The 15,962-nt window shown below is 26.8% G+C and overlaps 2 protein-coding genes across 3 annotated transcripts in view; one reads left to right on the forward strand and one right to left on the reverse strand.

Annotated features, from left to right (window-relative positions):
* Window positions 1-918: 918 nt before the first annotated feature.
* LOC117178432 lies at window positions 919-8,669 on the reverse strand. Its single transcript, XM_033369857.1, has 2 exons — window positions 8,384-8,669; window positions 919-1,026 (listed from the first exon to the last, which is right to left on the reverse strand). The coding sequence occupies exons 1-2, from the start codon at window positions 8,642-8,644 to the stop codon at window positions 919-921; spliced, it is 369 nt and encodes a 122-aa protein (XP_033225748.1). The 5' UTR covers window positions 8,645-8,669.
* LOC117178991 overlaps window positions 8,445-15,962 on the forward strand; it is a 292,457-nt gene continuing 284,939 nt past the window's right edge. For both annotated transcript variants that reach the window (XM_033370592.1, XM_033370593.1), the window contains exon 1: window positions 8,445-8,741. The gene's annotated coding sequence lies outside the window, so the exon portion shown is untranslated. The remainder of the gene's footprint in view (window positions 8,742-15,962) is intronic.

The following is a 15,962-nucleotide window of genomic DNA, read 5'->3' on the forward strand; positions in this document are numbered from 1 at the left end:
ATTGTCGTTTAGGTTGACTTTTCGATTTCAGGTATAAGAGAAAAATTCTAAACCGCATCACTTGCGTATCTTTTTATCTTGGACGGCAAAAATGGCTTAATGGCATAATCATAATAATAATAATAATATGTAACCTAAGTATGATAATTGTAAAGAAGATTTGTTTTAATTGACATTAGGGTCTAAAATGTATTGTTTTATTCTTTATTTAAAAGCGTTTTTTCTTTTCAATTCTTGTTAGTGCAAAAAGTATTTCAAGTAATACAAAACCTATCACGTGCAGCCCGAGACAAAACGTGTTAGATTTCGTACTTTTGAAAAAAATACAAGAATTAAAAAAAATATTAATAAAAAATCAAACATATACTTGGATGTTATATTTCAAAAAATTTATTTTTGATTTGTTACAATCATTCAAAGAATACCTACATGGAGAAAAACTGATGATCAGCCTAGATTCACTATTTTAGAGTGTCAAGTTCACGATACTGGGAAAGCGTACTAGATCATCTTAGTTTATCAACTTGAAAATCCAAGAAGATTCAGGTAGAATATAAAAAATGGTTTAATCTATTAAGTTCATATACTCAAAATGATTATATCTGTTAGTCAAGACAACTATCGCGGATAATCAAAACTACTATATTTTATAATTGAACCGAGAATATCGGGTAGTCAAATCTTTTTATTTTAATTATTAAAATGATTATTACAAAATTAATTTTGACATTATGTAATATTTCTGTTATGTGGCCAAACTAATTAAGTTTTTAAAAATATGTAAAATAATAAGGAATTGATTAAATAAGTGAATTGAAACTTTTTAATGAAAAGTTTGTATGTTTTATTTTTATACATAACAAATATACTCGGGCAAAACTTGCTACATTTCTGTTAGAATAATTTTCAAAGAGATATTCAACCACAGATTTCACTATGGTGCTTACGAGCGTCGTGGTCCAATTTCTCTCCCGCCGTCAGAGCGAGTCGGCCTTCAAGGTTGGTCGAAAGATATGCTTTCAGGCCCTGCATATATTTTACATTCAAAATTGTATAGATTACGGAAAGATAGTACAAGATGAAATGCATTTTCAAAAAAATAGTTGAATTTTTAACAACAAAATTGTCTACGTTAAGAAATTAATTTTCAACACAAAAAGACGACTTTTTTCGACAACAGTTGAACTTTTAGCAAAACAGTTACTTGTCAACCAAGAAAGATGACTTTTCTGACATAAAAATTTAACGTACAATTCAAAAGGATGAATGTTGAATTTTCATCAGAAAATTTCCTTTTCAACCAAAAAGGTGACTTTTTTTATAGTGAAAGGTAAATTTTCAAGAACATAGTAGAGTTTTTAAGCTAAAAAGTCGAATGTTTTAGAAAACAGTGGACTTTTAAATCAGAAAAGATGAATTTTTACAAGATAGTTAAATTCTCAACAAAAAAGTTTAACTTTCAACAAACAATAATAATTTTCTACTTAAAAGACGACTTTTTCACAAAATATATGAATTTTCTATATAACAATTATATTTTCAACAAAAAAGTTGAATTTTTTACAAACAAGATTAACTTTCTGTCCAAAGTACGACTTTTTAACAAAATATATGAATTTTCTGTCAAATAATGAAATTTTTAACAAAAAAATTGAATTTTCCACAAACAAGGTTATCTTTTAGTCCAAAAAGACGACTTTTCAACAATAAAACATGAGTTTTCTACCAAACAGTTGAATTTTCCACTTATACAATATACAGTAAGAAGTTGTAACCAAAAATGGAATAGTCAAATTTTCAGTAAAAACTGCGATAAAGAAAATTTTGACGAAATAACGAATGGTAAAAAAAGTTGTTAAATTTTAAACCAAAAAATTGAATTTTCGACCAAGAATATAATTTTCTATAAAAAAAGACCAATTTCAAATTTATCCAATAAACAGGATAAAGTTTTCAAGAAACATAAAAAGTTAAATTATGAGATAAAAAATCCATGCCACCCTTGTGGATAAACGTGGACTTTTGACGACTCTTGAAAAAATAAGCTTTATGATACAAAGTAGGAAGACCAAACAAAAAGTAAACATTTTTTTCTGAAAAGAAATCCGCAGATTCAGGAGAATGCAAGTCCACGTTAGGATGGTCCATCAATACACTGGAAATTTTTTTCTAAATTTTCATCCATATCGCACCCAAATTTGTTCTAATCTACAAAAATATAAATGCGCTTAAGCAAATATTATAGTTAGACATTTTCCGCAAGCCTTGTAAAGTTTAACACATATTTTCTACAAGAAAAAAGAGGTTTTTGTAGATTTCATTCTAAATCGTCAGTGTTATCTGAATCGAGTTGAAACTCCACATTTTTCTCTAAAATTAGCTATAGAATGCAAATACAGTCACTTTTTAAATTTCACACCGAAAAGACTTTTGTATAGAGTCCCAAAAAACCCCATAAGTGAAAAATTGGGCCTTGCAAGTTTTTGGCGCTAATTATAATTTCTTTGCGGTTTTTGTTATTACAAATTGTTTCTAATACTTAGAATTCTATTTTCTACCGATCATTGAATATTTAAATAAATTGTTCAAACAATTTATTCATGTTTTTAGCAAATTTCTTCTTATAATAGAAAGTCTCCGTTTTTCCGAATCTTTTTGTTGGATTTCAGTTTTGCAGTTAGGGCAAGACAATAATCAATTAAATTTAGAACAAATAATTATTAAAAAAATTTATTATTTATAATAATACATTCTTAGCATAATTCTAGAAAATTGTAGTTTTTCTCAAAATTTCCTCTTTTTGTCTATTATTGAATTAGAGTGAGATATTAATTAATTCAAGTTAACAAACATTATTTTTGTATAACCATTTGAAATTTTTAAAACAATATTCTCTTTGAATAATGCTAGAAAGTTGTGGTTTTTTCTCAAATATTCAACTTTTTGTCAGTTTTTCACCTAGAGTAGGGTATAAATGATTAAAATTAGACAAAAATAATTGCTTAAACAATTTATTATTCTTTATAACTATCTTCTCTTAGATAATTGCTAGGAAGTTGAGGTTTTTTTGAAATTTTTAACTTTGCTTTGGGTTTTCAGTTATGAACAAATAATAAATAAACAAAATAGAGAATGACTTCTGAAACAATCTTTTATTTTGTAAATATAATTTTCTGAAAAAAACAGATACTTGAAATATTCTTCGAATTTTGTATATGGATCATATTTAAAATGTAAATTTTCCTTTATGTAGCAATGGAAAACTAAAATGTCAATGAAAAGATCAACATTTAAAAAAAGATTTGCAGCTTTCTAGCATTACTCTACGAGAAGACCGTTATAAGCCATAATGAATTGTTTAAACAATTATATTTGTTAAATCTTATTAATTATTATCTTTAAAAGTAAAAAAAGTCCACAGAAAGTTAAAGAATTCAGAAAGACACGCAAATATCAAACATAAGTATAGAACAAGAAAGGTGAAAACAATAATAATTTGTTTAATGAATTATTTTTGTTAAATTGCATTAATTACCTATTAATTGCATTAATACCTCTTTCTAAGTAAAAAGTTGACGAAAACTGGAAAATTTTAGGAAATAAACCGCAACTATCTAGCATTATTATAGGAGAAAAATAGTTATAAATAATAATTATAATATGCTTCAAAACCACTTTTTTTGTTGAATTTCAGTAACACTTATAAAATAGTTATAAATAATAATAATAACAATAATAGGCTTGAACATTATTTTCCTTGAATTTGACTAATTAGTACACCGCACTCTAAGTAAAACGTAGACAAAGAGTTGAAAATTTCAGAAAAAACCGCTACTTTCTAACATTTTTCAAAGATTATATGATTAAAAATGATAAAAAATTTTTTTTAAATAATGGTTTTCATCAACTTTAATTAATTATCACCTTACTATAATTCAAAATTTGGCCAAAAGTGGAAAATTAAAAAAACTGCAACTTTCTATCATTATTCGAAGAGAAAATAGCTATAAACTATAATGACTTGTTGTTTATTAAAAGAAACTTGAAAACAAAAATAGTATGCGCCAAGCACACTCGCAAAATCCAATTCTTCACTCATGAGGTTTTTTGGGGCCCTATAAAACAGACTCACGTGTGTGAAATTTAAAAAAAAAATTTTTATTCGTATTTTATGGTTACTTTATGGTTACCTCATAACGATGATTCTGAATGAAATGTACAAAAACATCTTTTCTTTTTATGGAAAATACATGTTAAACTTCATGCGCCTTGCAGAAACTCTAAATATAATTTTTTTTAAACGCATTTATATTGCTCTGGATTTGAACAAACTTCGGGGGCGATATGCATGAAAATTAAACGCGCGACTCGCTTCGCTCGCAAGTTTGAGTGCGTCGAGGCGCGCGTCAGCTGGATCTCGCGCTGCGGGCTAGAGTGTGTATATGCCTCGCGCTAGACGCTCGGTCTTCACATTTGTGCAAATAGCTTTTAAAATTAAAGATATTGTTACTTATAATTTGGTGATTGTGAATTCCCTTTTGCTAAAGCTCCTCCGGCTTTAACGAAAACACATTCTTATCACGTATCTCATGCTTCGCACTCGATTTTGCCCAAAGTACGAACTTTTCTACATTAAACTATAATCTAATTTTCACTTTTACTTGAAAAAATGGAACTTTTGTCTTTAACAGTATTTGTCACGAATAAAACAAAAATTATTTATCCAATGAAAAAATGGTTAATGAGAAATATGTAGATCTTTTTAAGGTTAATATGGAGTTTTTTCGTATTTATATACATTTTATTTATACATTTTCTCCGTAGCTCGCGTTGTTTAGCTCAAAATTTGTATTTTCGATTTTTCAAGAAATTTCCAAAAGTTTTTATTACAATCTCATAGGGTATTCAAAAAACAACGATTTTCTTTTTTTGACTTGTTTTCATATAGTGGTTTGTTTGGCATAAAATTTTCATTTTCGTTTTTTTTAATTTGGTAAATTCTATTACTCTAGAAATTTATTTATTGTAAAAAGTCATAAGGATAAATTGTTCGTTTTTTGAGTAATACGAATAGACTTATATATAATTTTTAAATCTTAAAAAAGTGGCATACAAATTTTGGAAAATGCTCTAAATTTCTGAATTTGTATCCAAAGTGGCTGACTAACGAAATTTGGCCTTCAGTTTAGGGTTCTAAAAGATTATACCAAAGGATAATCTAATGTGTCAATACTTTCAAAAGTTATAGTGCTGAATAGACTAAAAATTTAGCCACACAGACACATCCATAGGGAGACACATTCGCGAAAACCTGTTTTTTTTTTGCTTCGAATGTCTCAAAACTTGGATATTTGAGAATACCCGGGGGGGGGGGGGGGGGGGGGGGGGGGGGGGGATTTTACATAAATCTAATACTTTCTCTTATGAAAATAAAAAAATCTAGGTCTAGGACCACCCTTGTCCACATTAAATTTGGGGAGACCCTCCCCCCCCCCGTCGTCGACAATGATAGACTTTCGCCATACCCCTCTTCCAGAAAACTTGTCACGTAATATTTGAATGAAACATGTTATTTTTGGGATCAAACAAACGGTACAAGAAAATCTTTAGATAAAAGTTTACACATCTAGAAAAGTTCTACTTGTATAAGTGGAAACTGTAAACAAACCCAGTGGGCAAAATAATTAAGGATGTCCTAGAGACATCAACTTGGAATTTTCATATTTTTGTGCCCACTGGGAAGCATGTAAAAAAATAAAATGGGGCTTTCCAGAAAATCTTCTTGTTTTAAGTATAATTTCATGAAATCTACCGTCTTTTGAAAGCTTCTCAACTGGTAAAAATTCAAATTTTTTAAAATATTTATCAGCTCAATTTCTGACATTTGAATGTTCAACTGTTGATAATATAAGAACATTGAACGTTGAGTTTTCCATATTTGTATTTTTAACTGTTGAATTTTAAACTGTTGAAAAATTAATTTATATTAATTAGCATTAATTTGTTAAAAATTCAATTTCATATTTTCCAATTTTGTTATTACAAATTGGAATGAATAGATTAATATCCTCTTACATTTGAACATTTAACTGTTGATAACTAAAGAAAGTTGAAAATTGTATTTTAACGGTTGAATTTTAAACTGTTCAAAATTCAACTGTTCAAAATTTAAGAAAATTCAACATTAAACTGTTGGAAATTCAATTTTTAACCGTGGAAAATTCAGCTGTTAAGAATTGAAGAAAAATTCAAATTTAATGTTTGACTGATTTGAAATGCAATTGGTAATTTGTTTTTAATGTATTCTATTTCGAACCTGTTCCTAACCAACAATAATTTTAAACTCATAATTATCAAAACAAAAGAATTTAAAATTTTCATTTCTCAACATTTAATCATCCTTCCATTTTTAATTATTTAATTTTCAACATTCGAATGAAGATGATTGTAAATTAAAATATGCCCGATTTTAAATCAAATTTATAAGTTTTTGTAATGTAATGTATTATATTTCGAACCTGTTTCTATCAATTGAAACTTTAAAATTTATAATTTTAAAACAAAAGCAATATTTTAAATTTGCATTTCTCAAAAGTTTTCTCACTGTTTTTAATTCAAATTTCTTTAATTTTTAAGGGCTCGATTCTCATTATTTAAATTTTGAGTTTTTGTTAATTGAAGAAAATTGAATTTTAATTCATTGAAAACTCAACTATTAAAAATTTTTTTAAATTAAATATTTAACTATTTCAAGTGCAGTTTTCAATAGTTGAATTTTCAAATGTGGACAATTAACTGTGGGAAATTCAATTTTCTTCAATTTTGAATCGTAGAATTTTTTACTAATGAATATTAAACATTTGAAAACTGAAGATTATTAAACATTCCTATTTACCTGATTTGAAATCGAATTACGAAATTTTTGAAATGCATATTATTATATTTTGATCCTGTTTAAAAGCATTGCAAACTTGAAACTCATAATTTTCAATACAAAAACATTTTTAATTTGAATTTCTCCGAATTTGTTAATTTAAAATGTAATTATAAATCAAACACGTTCAAAATTTTGCATAATTTGATGAAATATCCCGCCCTTTGAAATCTTCTCCAACATTTTTTAATTCAATTTTCTACCACTTTCAAAAGTGGAATGTTCAACATTTGGATGTTTAACTGTTGATAATTGAAGCAATTAAATTTTAATCTGTTGAAATATAACTCTTCAACATTTAAGAAAATTCAATACTTCACTGTTTAAAATTAAATTTTCTTCAGTTTTCATCAGTTGAATTTTCAACGGTAAGAAAATTCAACTTTGGGAAAATCAATTTTCTTCCATTTTAAAAAGTGGAATTTTCAACATATAGATGTTCAACTGTTGATAATTGAAGAAAATTAAATATTTATCTTGTGACAATTCAATGGTTCAAAATTTAGGAAACTTCAATATTTAACTGCTTAAAATTAAATTTTCTTCAGTTTTCAACGGTAAGAAAATTCAACTTTTGGAAATTTAATTTTCTTCCATTTTCAAAAGCGAAATTTCCTACATATGGATGATCAACTGTTGATAATTCAAGAATATTAAATTTTAATTTTATGACAATTTAACAGTTCAAAATTTAACTGTTTAAAATTAAATTTTCTTTAGTTTTCAATAGTTGAATTGTTAACTGTAAGAAAATTCAACTTTTGGAGATTTAATTTTCTTCTAGCTTTACCAGCAGTATATTGAGAAGTTAAAAATTAAGCATTTGGAAATTTAGGATAATTGAAAATTGAAATTTGCCTGATTTTAAGTAGAATTTGTAAGTTTTTTAAATTTATTATATTTCGAACCCGTTTCTCACTATTGTAAACTTAAAAATCATAATTTTCAAAACAAAATTTTTAAATTGCATTTTTCAAATCTTTTGAATATGTACTGCAATTCTAAATCAAACACGTTCCAAATTTCATAAACGGATGACATCTTTCGCCCTGCTCTGAAATCTCCTCAATTGTTTTAAAATCAATTTTCAACAGTTGAAAATTAAACTGTTGAAAATTAAAAAAAAATCAACATTCAACTATTCGAAATTCAATTCTCATCGATTTTGAATAGTAGAATTTTTAACAGTTAAAAATTCATCATTTTAAAACTGAAGATAATTTAAAATTAAAATTTGCCTGTTTTGAAACAGAGCCGGTAACTTTTTGAAATGTATTATATTTCGAACCTGTTTCTAATCCTTGAAAATTTGATAGCCATAATTTCCAAACAAAACAATTTTCAATTTGCATTTCTGAAAAAGTTTTTACTTAAAATGTAATTCTAAATCAAACACGTTCGAAATTGCAAATTTTGATGAAATCTCCCGCCCTTTCTGGAGCGACTAACCTCCTCCTTCTCGAACTTCTCCTGCAAGCTCCGTGGCATCATGGGAATTTTGCAAGATGGCGGTCGAGTGAGGTCCAAGTCGTCCAAGTCCAAGCCGCCGTTGTCGCTTTTTCGTCGTTTCAACTCTGGATATACAAATACGATCGGGCTGATTAAAACGGTGTGCATTCTATGTAAATATGAAAGTGATAACGTGCAGCGCAGTGCAACGACACGTTGAAGGTGACATCTCGCGCACGTATGGCTGAGCGGGTTCTGCATGAAACCCCTCTGCAAATCTGATTAAAAGTCTCTTTAAAAGTGTACCAACTAGAATACATCAGCGATGCTCTCTCCAATTCATCTGAACTGTGAAAAAGTGAGTGTCTACCCTAAAATGGAAAGTGTGACGGCTAGGTGTCGACAGTGCGTATTTCGGTAGCCTCAGTCGGCCTCTGGTCGCCAAAAAGGCAGTAAATTTTCTCCCTGCCAAAAAGGCAGTAAATTCACACGTTTACTGCCTTTTACGCCCAGATAACCCCGAGCTCATAACACGTTACTTTAACCTCTGAACCGATCAAGAAAATTGACCAACAACCCAAGAAAAAATGTTCGTGAAAATGTCCCACCATTGTGACCCAAGTTCGACTCCCCGAACGAGTAACGCTGGTTCCTCTCAAAAGGAATTTCGTAAAAGTTCCGGAAAATTATGCGACCGGGTTCAAGACCTGACATCCGGGATACGAGCATCGACCCGGCCAATTTTTCCAAAAGATTTTCGATAAAAAATTATGAAAGTAGTGGGAAGAGGAGTTCCCACAAGTTCCTGCGGAAGTGCTACGGATTTTAAATAGATCCATATTTTCCAGATTTATGACCTCTTCTTTTATAGCAAAGTTTCCGAGTGGATTTTAAGGTCCACGTGGGTGTCATTGCACGTTCTTTTGATATGTGATGCAATTTGTGGCGATAAACTTTTTCTGGTAGGGTCCTTGTCGATCATTCATTTTAAGGTTATATTTCATCCATTTCAACTCTAACTCTGGTAAATTTCTCTTTATTTTAGAAGCTTTAAGACCTAATTCTAATTACTGCTTCTAATTTCTTCATTGTTTAATTTTCACATATTTACATGTAATTGAATTGTTTAATCTTATCTTTGCCATCCACAATTTCAAACACTTTTCCCTCTTCAACATCAAATCGTTTTAACTCAACAATGTGCAATTGAATAATTGTTTTTACTTTTTTTATTGATTTCGAAATTTCTTCCAAGACAAAGTTCAAGTGAGGTTATGTTCCGAGCATCATTAAAGAATGATTAATTCAAAATTCTTTGAAAAAGAAGATAGTGCTTTCACTAAATTGAAATTTGAACCGATTGAGTAACGTTTTTAATTTAATGATAGTAGACTGGTAGAATTGTTGCTAAATAGTAGATAAATGATTTCACACCTGAACCACTTATATCCACATTATCCACATTCATCCTGTTTGTTCAGTTTTGCTCAAAGAACAATGTATATTGCAAAAGCACAGATGTTCTTTCCTTATTCTAGGTGCAAAACAGAGAAAAATGTAGAAAATAACCTACTTTCTTTAGTTTTCTATATCTTTTTCTATTTTTCTTTTTTTATTCTTATTTTCCACTTACCTTCAGCAAATGAAAAACCAGTATTGAATATTGATTTTAAAATGATTACACTTCCTCAAACCAGTAAAGTTTTTTTTATGATAAAAAGGGAAACATTCAATTTTATTGGAAAAATACATGTTCCGTTATGAATTCTTTACTCATTTCATCATGTTTATTTTGTTTAAAGAAATTAATAACTTAATAATTAGAGTTCAAAAACGTATAAAAAGTTTTGTGCTTGAAATTTGTAATTTTTCATTTTAAAAGATCAACATTTGCAATTCTTTTAGATCTTTATCATTTCTTAATCTCAATAAAAACTTTGAATGCTCTATCTCTCTCTTTAATTTCTATTTTAATTTTCCAAAAACAGGTAGAATTTTACTTTTTTGTTACTTACTATTTTTAATCAAACTTGAGTATCTTTTCTCTTTAAACCCGGACATTTCAACGACAAACGTTTTATGGACATATAAAAACTTTTTTGATGGATTAATAGACAGGTTTTTTGTCTTCCATTCAGGGAAGTAGGTCACAGCTGCACCCAAATAAACTCATTTGCACACAATAGAGTTGCTTAGATATTTTAAAAGAGAGTTTTGCTCTCCAATCCCTTTTATTAATTTTCTGTTCCCTCTTTATAAAAAAAAAAAACTTAAATCAAAGCAATTCACGAGAAATTCAGTTATTTATTCTTTCCTTGTGTGCAGTACGTTATCTCTTATTTTCATTCATTTACCATCAAAATCTTAAAGTGATAAAAACATAGATAACGTAAAGACTTTGATCTTAATTGCTCGTAATTTAAGCTAGGAAGATTCGCAATTTTAAGCTCTTGTTTGATTTATGATGCGCTAAAGACAATATTTAAACTTTTTTTTATATCTTCTTTGAGGGAAGGAGTGTTGAAATGGTTAAATATCAAGTTCTACTAATGTCACTATTTCATTACTTTTCTTTAAAAAATCTTTCTTAATTTCTTCGCTGAATTTGCAACCAAATAGTTTAATTTTGAATAAAAAAAAGATTAAATTTCCAACAAATTACAGAAGATTTCAACCAAACAGTTGACCTTTTAAACGAGAAAAGATACGATTTTAACCCGAAATTAAATCAATTTTCAATTAAAAAGTATTTAATTTTCAATAAAAGGGAAATTAATTTTCAATCTGAAAATAATTTTCACAAAAAAATTCTGATAGCTTATATTTAAACAAACAAAAAATATTTAGATTTAAAATTGTTAACTGAATAGTTTGAACAATTAGTGCGATGTTAGCCCACGTAGTATTTGGTTGTTTAGTTAATATTTTTTTTTCATATATAAATATTTTCAAATAAATAGCCAAATTTTTAAGTATTAATTGTTAACCAAAATTTGATAAGTTACATTTTAATTGAGGAAAATTAATTTTCAATAGGAAAACTAATTTCTTACAAAGCTATTTAGGTCTATGCCAAATAGTTCTATTTTATACCAAATTATGGAATTTTAAACCACAAATACAAATTTTCTACTTAGAAGACTAATTTTCGACCGAAATAAAATGATTTCTCAACAAATTACTTCAATTTTCAGTAAAAAGTGAATCAGTTGTTGAATTTTCAAGCCAAGCAGAAGAATTCTGTTAAAAATAGTTAAATTTTCAACCCGAAAATACAAATTTTCATACAAAAAATGTAATAAATTGATATTTAAACCAAAAAAGGTTTTAAATTTTAAAAAAGTTGAACATAACTAAAAAATACGAATTTTCTTAACAAAACACTTGAAGGCTCAACTAAAACGGATTATTTTGCAACCATACTGTTGTATTTTTAACAAAAAAATTATTTTATACAAAAAATACGAATTGTCAACAAGATACATATATTCACTACCAAAAAAGGTGAATTTTTTACAATTCACGCAAGTTTTCTACTAAATAGTTTCAGCAATGGATGTGATGTCATTCAAATATTGTTTTGAATAATTTTTAGTTTGTATCTTTTTTTTTATCTACCATTTTTAAACTGAATAGTCCAATTTTTAAACTAAAACAAATATATTTTTAAACAAAAATAGAGTAGCTGCTAAATTTTTGACAAAATAGTTAAATTTTCAATTAAAAAATTAATTTTTAAACAAACAAAAAAAATCGAATTTTCAACCAAAAAAGTGAACTTTTGATAAAGTAGTTCGATTTTCCACTAAGGAGTTGAGTATTTAACGTAGAAAGATGATTTTGAAACGAAAAATGTAATCGTTGATATTTGAACAACAAAAATGTAATTAATTTCTAATTTAACAGTTACATTTTTAATCAAAACATTGATTTTCTACCACAAATGATGTATTTTCTTCAAAGCAGTTGAATTTTTAATCTGAAAATGTGAACTAGCAACAAAAAATTTCAATTTTAATCAGATAGTAGCATTCTCAAACAAGAAAGAATAAATTTCTGTAGAAAGAGGTACAATTCAACTAAAAAACCTGAATATTCAACAAAATAGTTTAATTTTAAATTTAAAAAAATCTTTAGTCAAGAAAGAAATAAAACTTCAATCAAATTGTTGAATTTTAAAACCAATCTGAATTTTCCACCAAAAATAGTTTGTTTTTCTTGTTAGATTCTATCAATTCATTTCGAATTTGAGTGAAAAAATTAGAAAAAGGGGAAAGCCTGAGATAAAAAAATAAGAGTTTTCTTCATTTATAAATTAAAGACACTTTTTTTTTTAGATTTGTGGCACTATTTACACCATTTTTTATCTCTAAAGTGAGTAAGAGGTCTTTTAGGTTTATTTTTAATAATATATTTCATGATTTTATTTTATAATCTCAGTTTGAGGGGGCTTAGTTCCTCGTTTTAGCCAATTATCGTTTCTATTAATTAATTAAAAAAAGGTTATGGTAACAAGGGAGTGCTAAATAAAATACAATGCAAAGAAAAAATATATATCATCACGCTTTGTTTATGAATAGAGAAGCTTTATGCCTTCTTGCTACTGTTTTTGAGTATTTGATAAATAATTCCAAATTTAATATTAGCTTACTTCTGTTTCATGTGTTGACTTTTTATTATTCATGCGCTCGTATTCTGTATTCAGAGTGTTTATTTACTGACTTTGTAGATTCAATTGGGTTGTGAGCTTTTATCAGTTTATTCATTTCAATTGAATACAAAGTGTTCGCAAAAAAATATTTGTTATCATTAAATAAGATTAACGAGAACATTTAAGTTATTTCGTTTTTTGTGATAATTCAAAAAATTGTCTAGTCAGGGTTATTACAGGTCTGGGAAATCTTGAAAGTCTGTGAAAAGCTAACAACCAAGGTGTTTTGGATGCACTGAAAAATTAATTTTATTATTTTGTTGAAAATTCCACAATTTTATTAAAAAATCATTCTTTTTGGTTGTAATTTCAACTGCTTTGCTGAAAATTTGTCTTTTTAGGTTGAATGTTCATCTATTTTGACAGAAATTGCTTCTTTTTTTTTTTGGTTGATTAATCATTTTAGTTGAAACCTATTTTTTTTAGAATTGAACTATTTGCTTGGAAATTATTTTTAACTAGAAATTTGACTATTCCATGTTTAGTTGAAATTTATCTTTTTGGTTGAAAATTCATTTGGTAAAAAATGCAAGTATAAGGTTTTAAAATTCACTTAAAAATTCAAATATTTGGTTGAAAGTTCGTCTTTTTTTGGTTCAATTCAAGAATATTTTGTTGTTGATGGTTCATCATTTTAAATTAAAAAAAAAACTTTTTGTGTCCAAAATTGATTTATTAAGTTAAAAATTGATTTTTAAACTGAAAAATGAAATATTTGGTTGAAAATGTATTTATTTCGTTAAAAATTTGTCTTGGGGTAGAATATTAATCCATTTCATGATTAATTTATCTTTTTATTTAAAATTCAATTTCTTTGTTAGAAAATTTCACTATTAGGTTGAAAATTCAGCCTTTTTGGTTGAATTCAACTGTTTTTGGTTTAAATTTAAAATCTTTTTTTGTTTTAAATATCAACTATTACAGTTTTAGTCGTATTTTTTGCGGGTGAAAAATTCAACTACTTTGTTCAAAGTGGTGTTACATTATTTAAACATTCTATTTTTTTGGCTAATGAATCATCATTTTAGTTTAACCTTTTTTTTTATTTAAAAAGTAACTATTGGGTTAAAGCGTAATTTTTTTACAAAAAATTCAACTGTTTTGTTGAAAATGATCTTTATTTTGTGAAAAATTCTTTTTTTTCTATATAAAATTTATTTTTTGGTTAAAAATTAATTTCTATTGGGAATGGTGGTTTATCATTTCGCCACCTGGTGCCGAAAACTGGAACTAGGCGGACTAGGCACAATTTTTAAGATGAATTTTAATTATTGCATAAAAGTGGTTTTACGATTGTTTTGTGAATTATAAAACGATAATTGAATAGTAAAAACAAATCTTCATCAAAAACAAATAGTTTTGGATAGAATTTCCATCTTATACAGTGAAAAAACACATTTTTGTCAAATAGGTTTAAGAAAAATTATTTTAATATTTCATTTAAGTTTCAATGAATTTCAGTTTAAATAAACTTTAATTAATGTATGTAGCGACAAATTTTATCCATATTTTGCAAAAAATACAAATAATAGGTGATTGGAATTTATATACGAATTCTAACCTAACTTTTAAATAAGATTTTTAAATAGTAAATATTTCATGTATAAATTAATAAAAATTTACGTTGACTTCATTTTTGCTTCAAAATGAGACGATTTAAGTTTATAATCTCCTGAAAATTAGGATAAATAGTACCATAATTGTTTTTTTGTTATAAAAATATCTCGAAAAGTGTGTTTTTTCACTTAATAGTCTCACTCTGCTTTAGGTGAAAATTCAACTATTTTGTTGACAGTTCGTCTTTTTTTGGTAGAAAAGTGATCTCATTAGTTAAAACTTCATCTTTTTGGTTTGAAAGTTCATTTATTTTTTAAGAATTCTTTTTTTTCGATTGAAAATTTACCTTTTTCTATTGAAAATTTAACTATTTATTGTAAATTCATCTTTTGGGGTAGAAATGCATCTATTTAGTAAGGAAATTCAATTTTTCTGTCGGATTTTCAACGTTGTAGTTATAAATTGATTTATTTAGTTGAAAATGGAACTTTTTTGTTGAAAAATCTTTTTTTTTCTTTTAGTTGGAAAATTAATTTTTGAACTGAAAATGTAAGTATTCCATTTTTGCTTGAAAAGCGTCTTTTTTGTGTTAAAAAGTTAATTATTTTGGTAGGAAATTCTTATTTCTGGGTTGATCATACAATGTGTTTGTTAAAAATTCATATTTTCAGATAGAAAACTCAAGTTTTTGGCTAAAAAAATCTACATTTTTGATGAAATTTTCTTTCTTTATTGACAGAAAAATCATTCTTGGTTGAAAATTCTATTTTTTTGTTGAAAATTGATTTGTTTTGATTGAGAATTCTAATAGTTTGTCGGAAATTCTTCTATTTGGTTGAAACTTTAACTAATTTTGTTGAACATTCCATTATTTTTGTCTATTTGGATTGAAAAGTCAACTATTTGTTTGAAAATTTATGTATTTTACCTATATCTTACTTAATTTTTGGATGGCCCCTTATAAAATTTTGACTGTCGTCACTAAAATTGTTTAAAATAAATTGAGAAATAACCTTCTTTTTGCATTTACATTATTGATCATTGTTGTCTATCATTATTATTATTAACAAATTGACATAATTCAATAGAAAACAAAAATTGCATGGATATTCAGAACTTATAAAAAATGAATAAAAAAAATCGCCGAAAATATATATTATTATCGAATTATAAAATTTCCCAAATTTCAAATAACGACAACACTTTCAATCAACAAAAAATAAATTCCTGAATTTAAAAATATGCGAAACTAAAATTCACAGAATTCGAGACAGAATTATTATTTCCTTCAATTTTAAACAAATAATAATA

The sequence above is a fragment of the Belonocnema kinseyi genome, chromosome 8 (assembly GCF_010883055.1).
Source record: "Belonocnema kinseyi isolate 2016_QV_RU_SX_M_011 chromosome 8, B_treatae_v1, whole genome shotgun sequence".
Lineage (NCBI taxonomy): Eukaryota > Metazoa > Arthropoda > Insecta > Hymenoptera > Cynipidae > Belonocnema > Belonocnema kinseyi.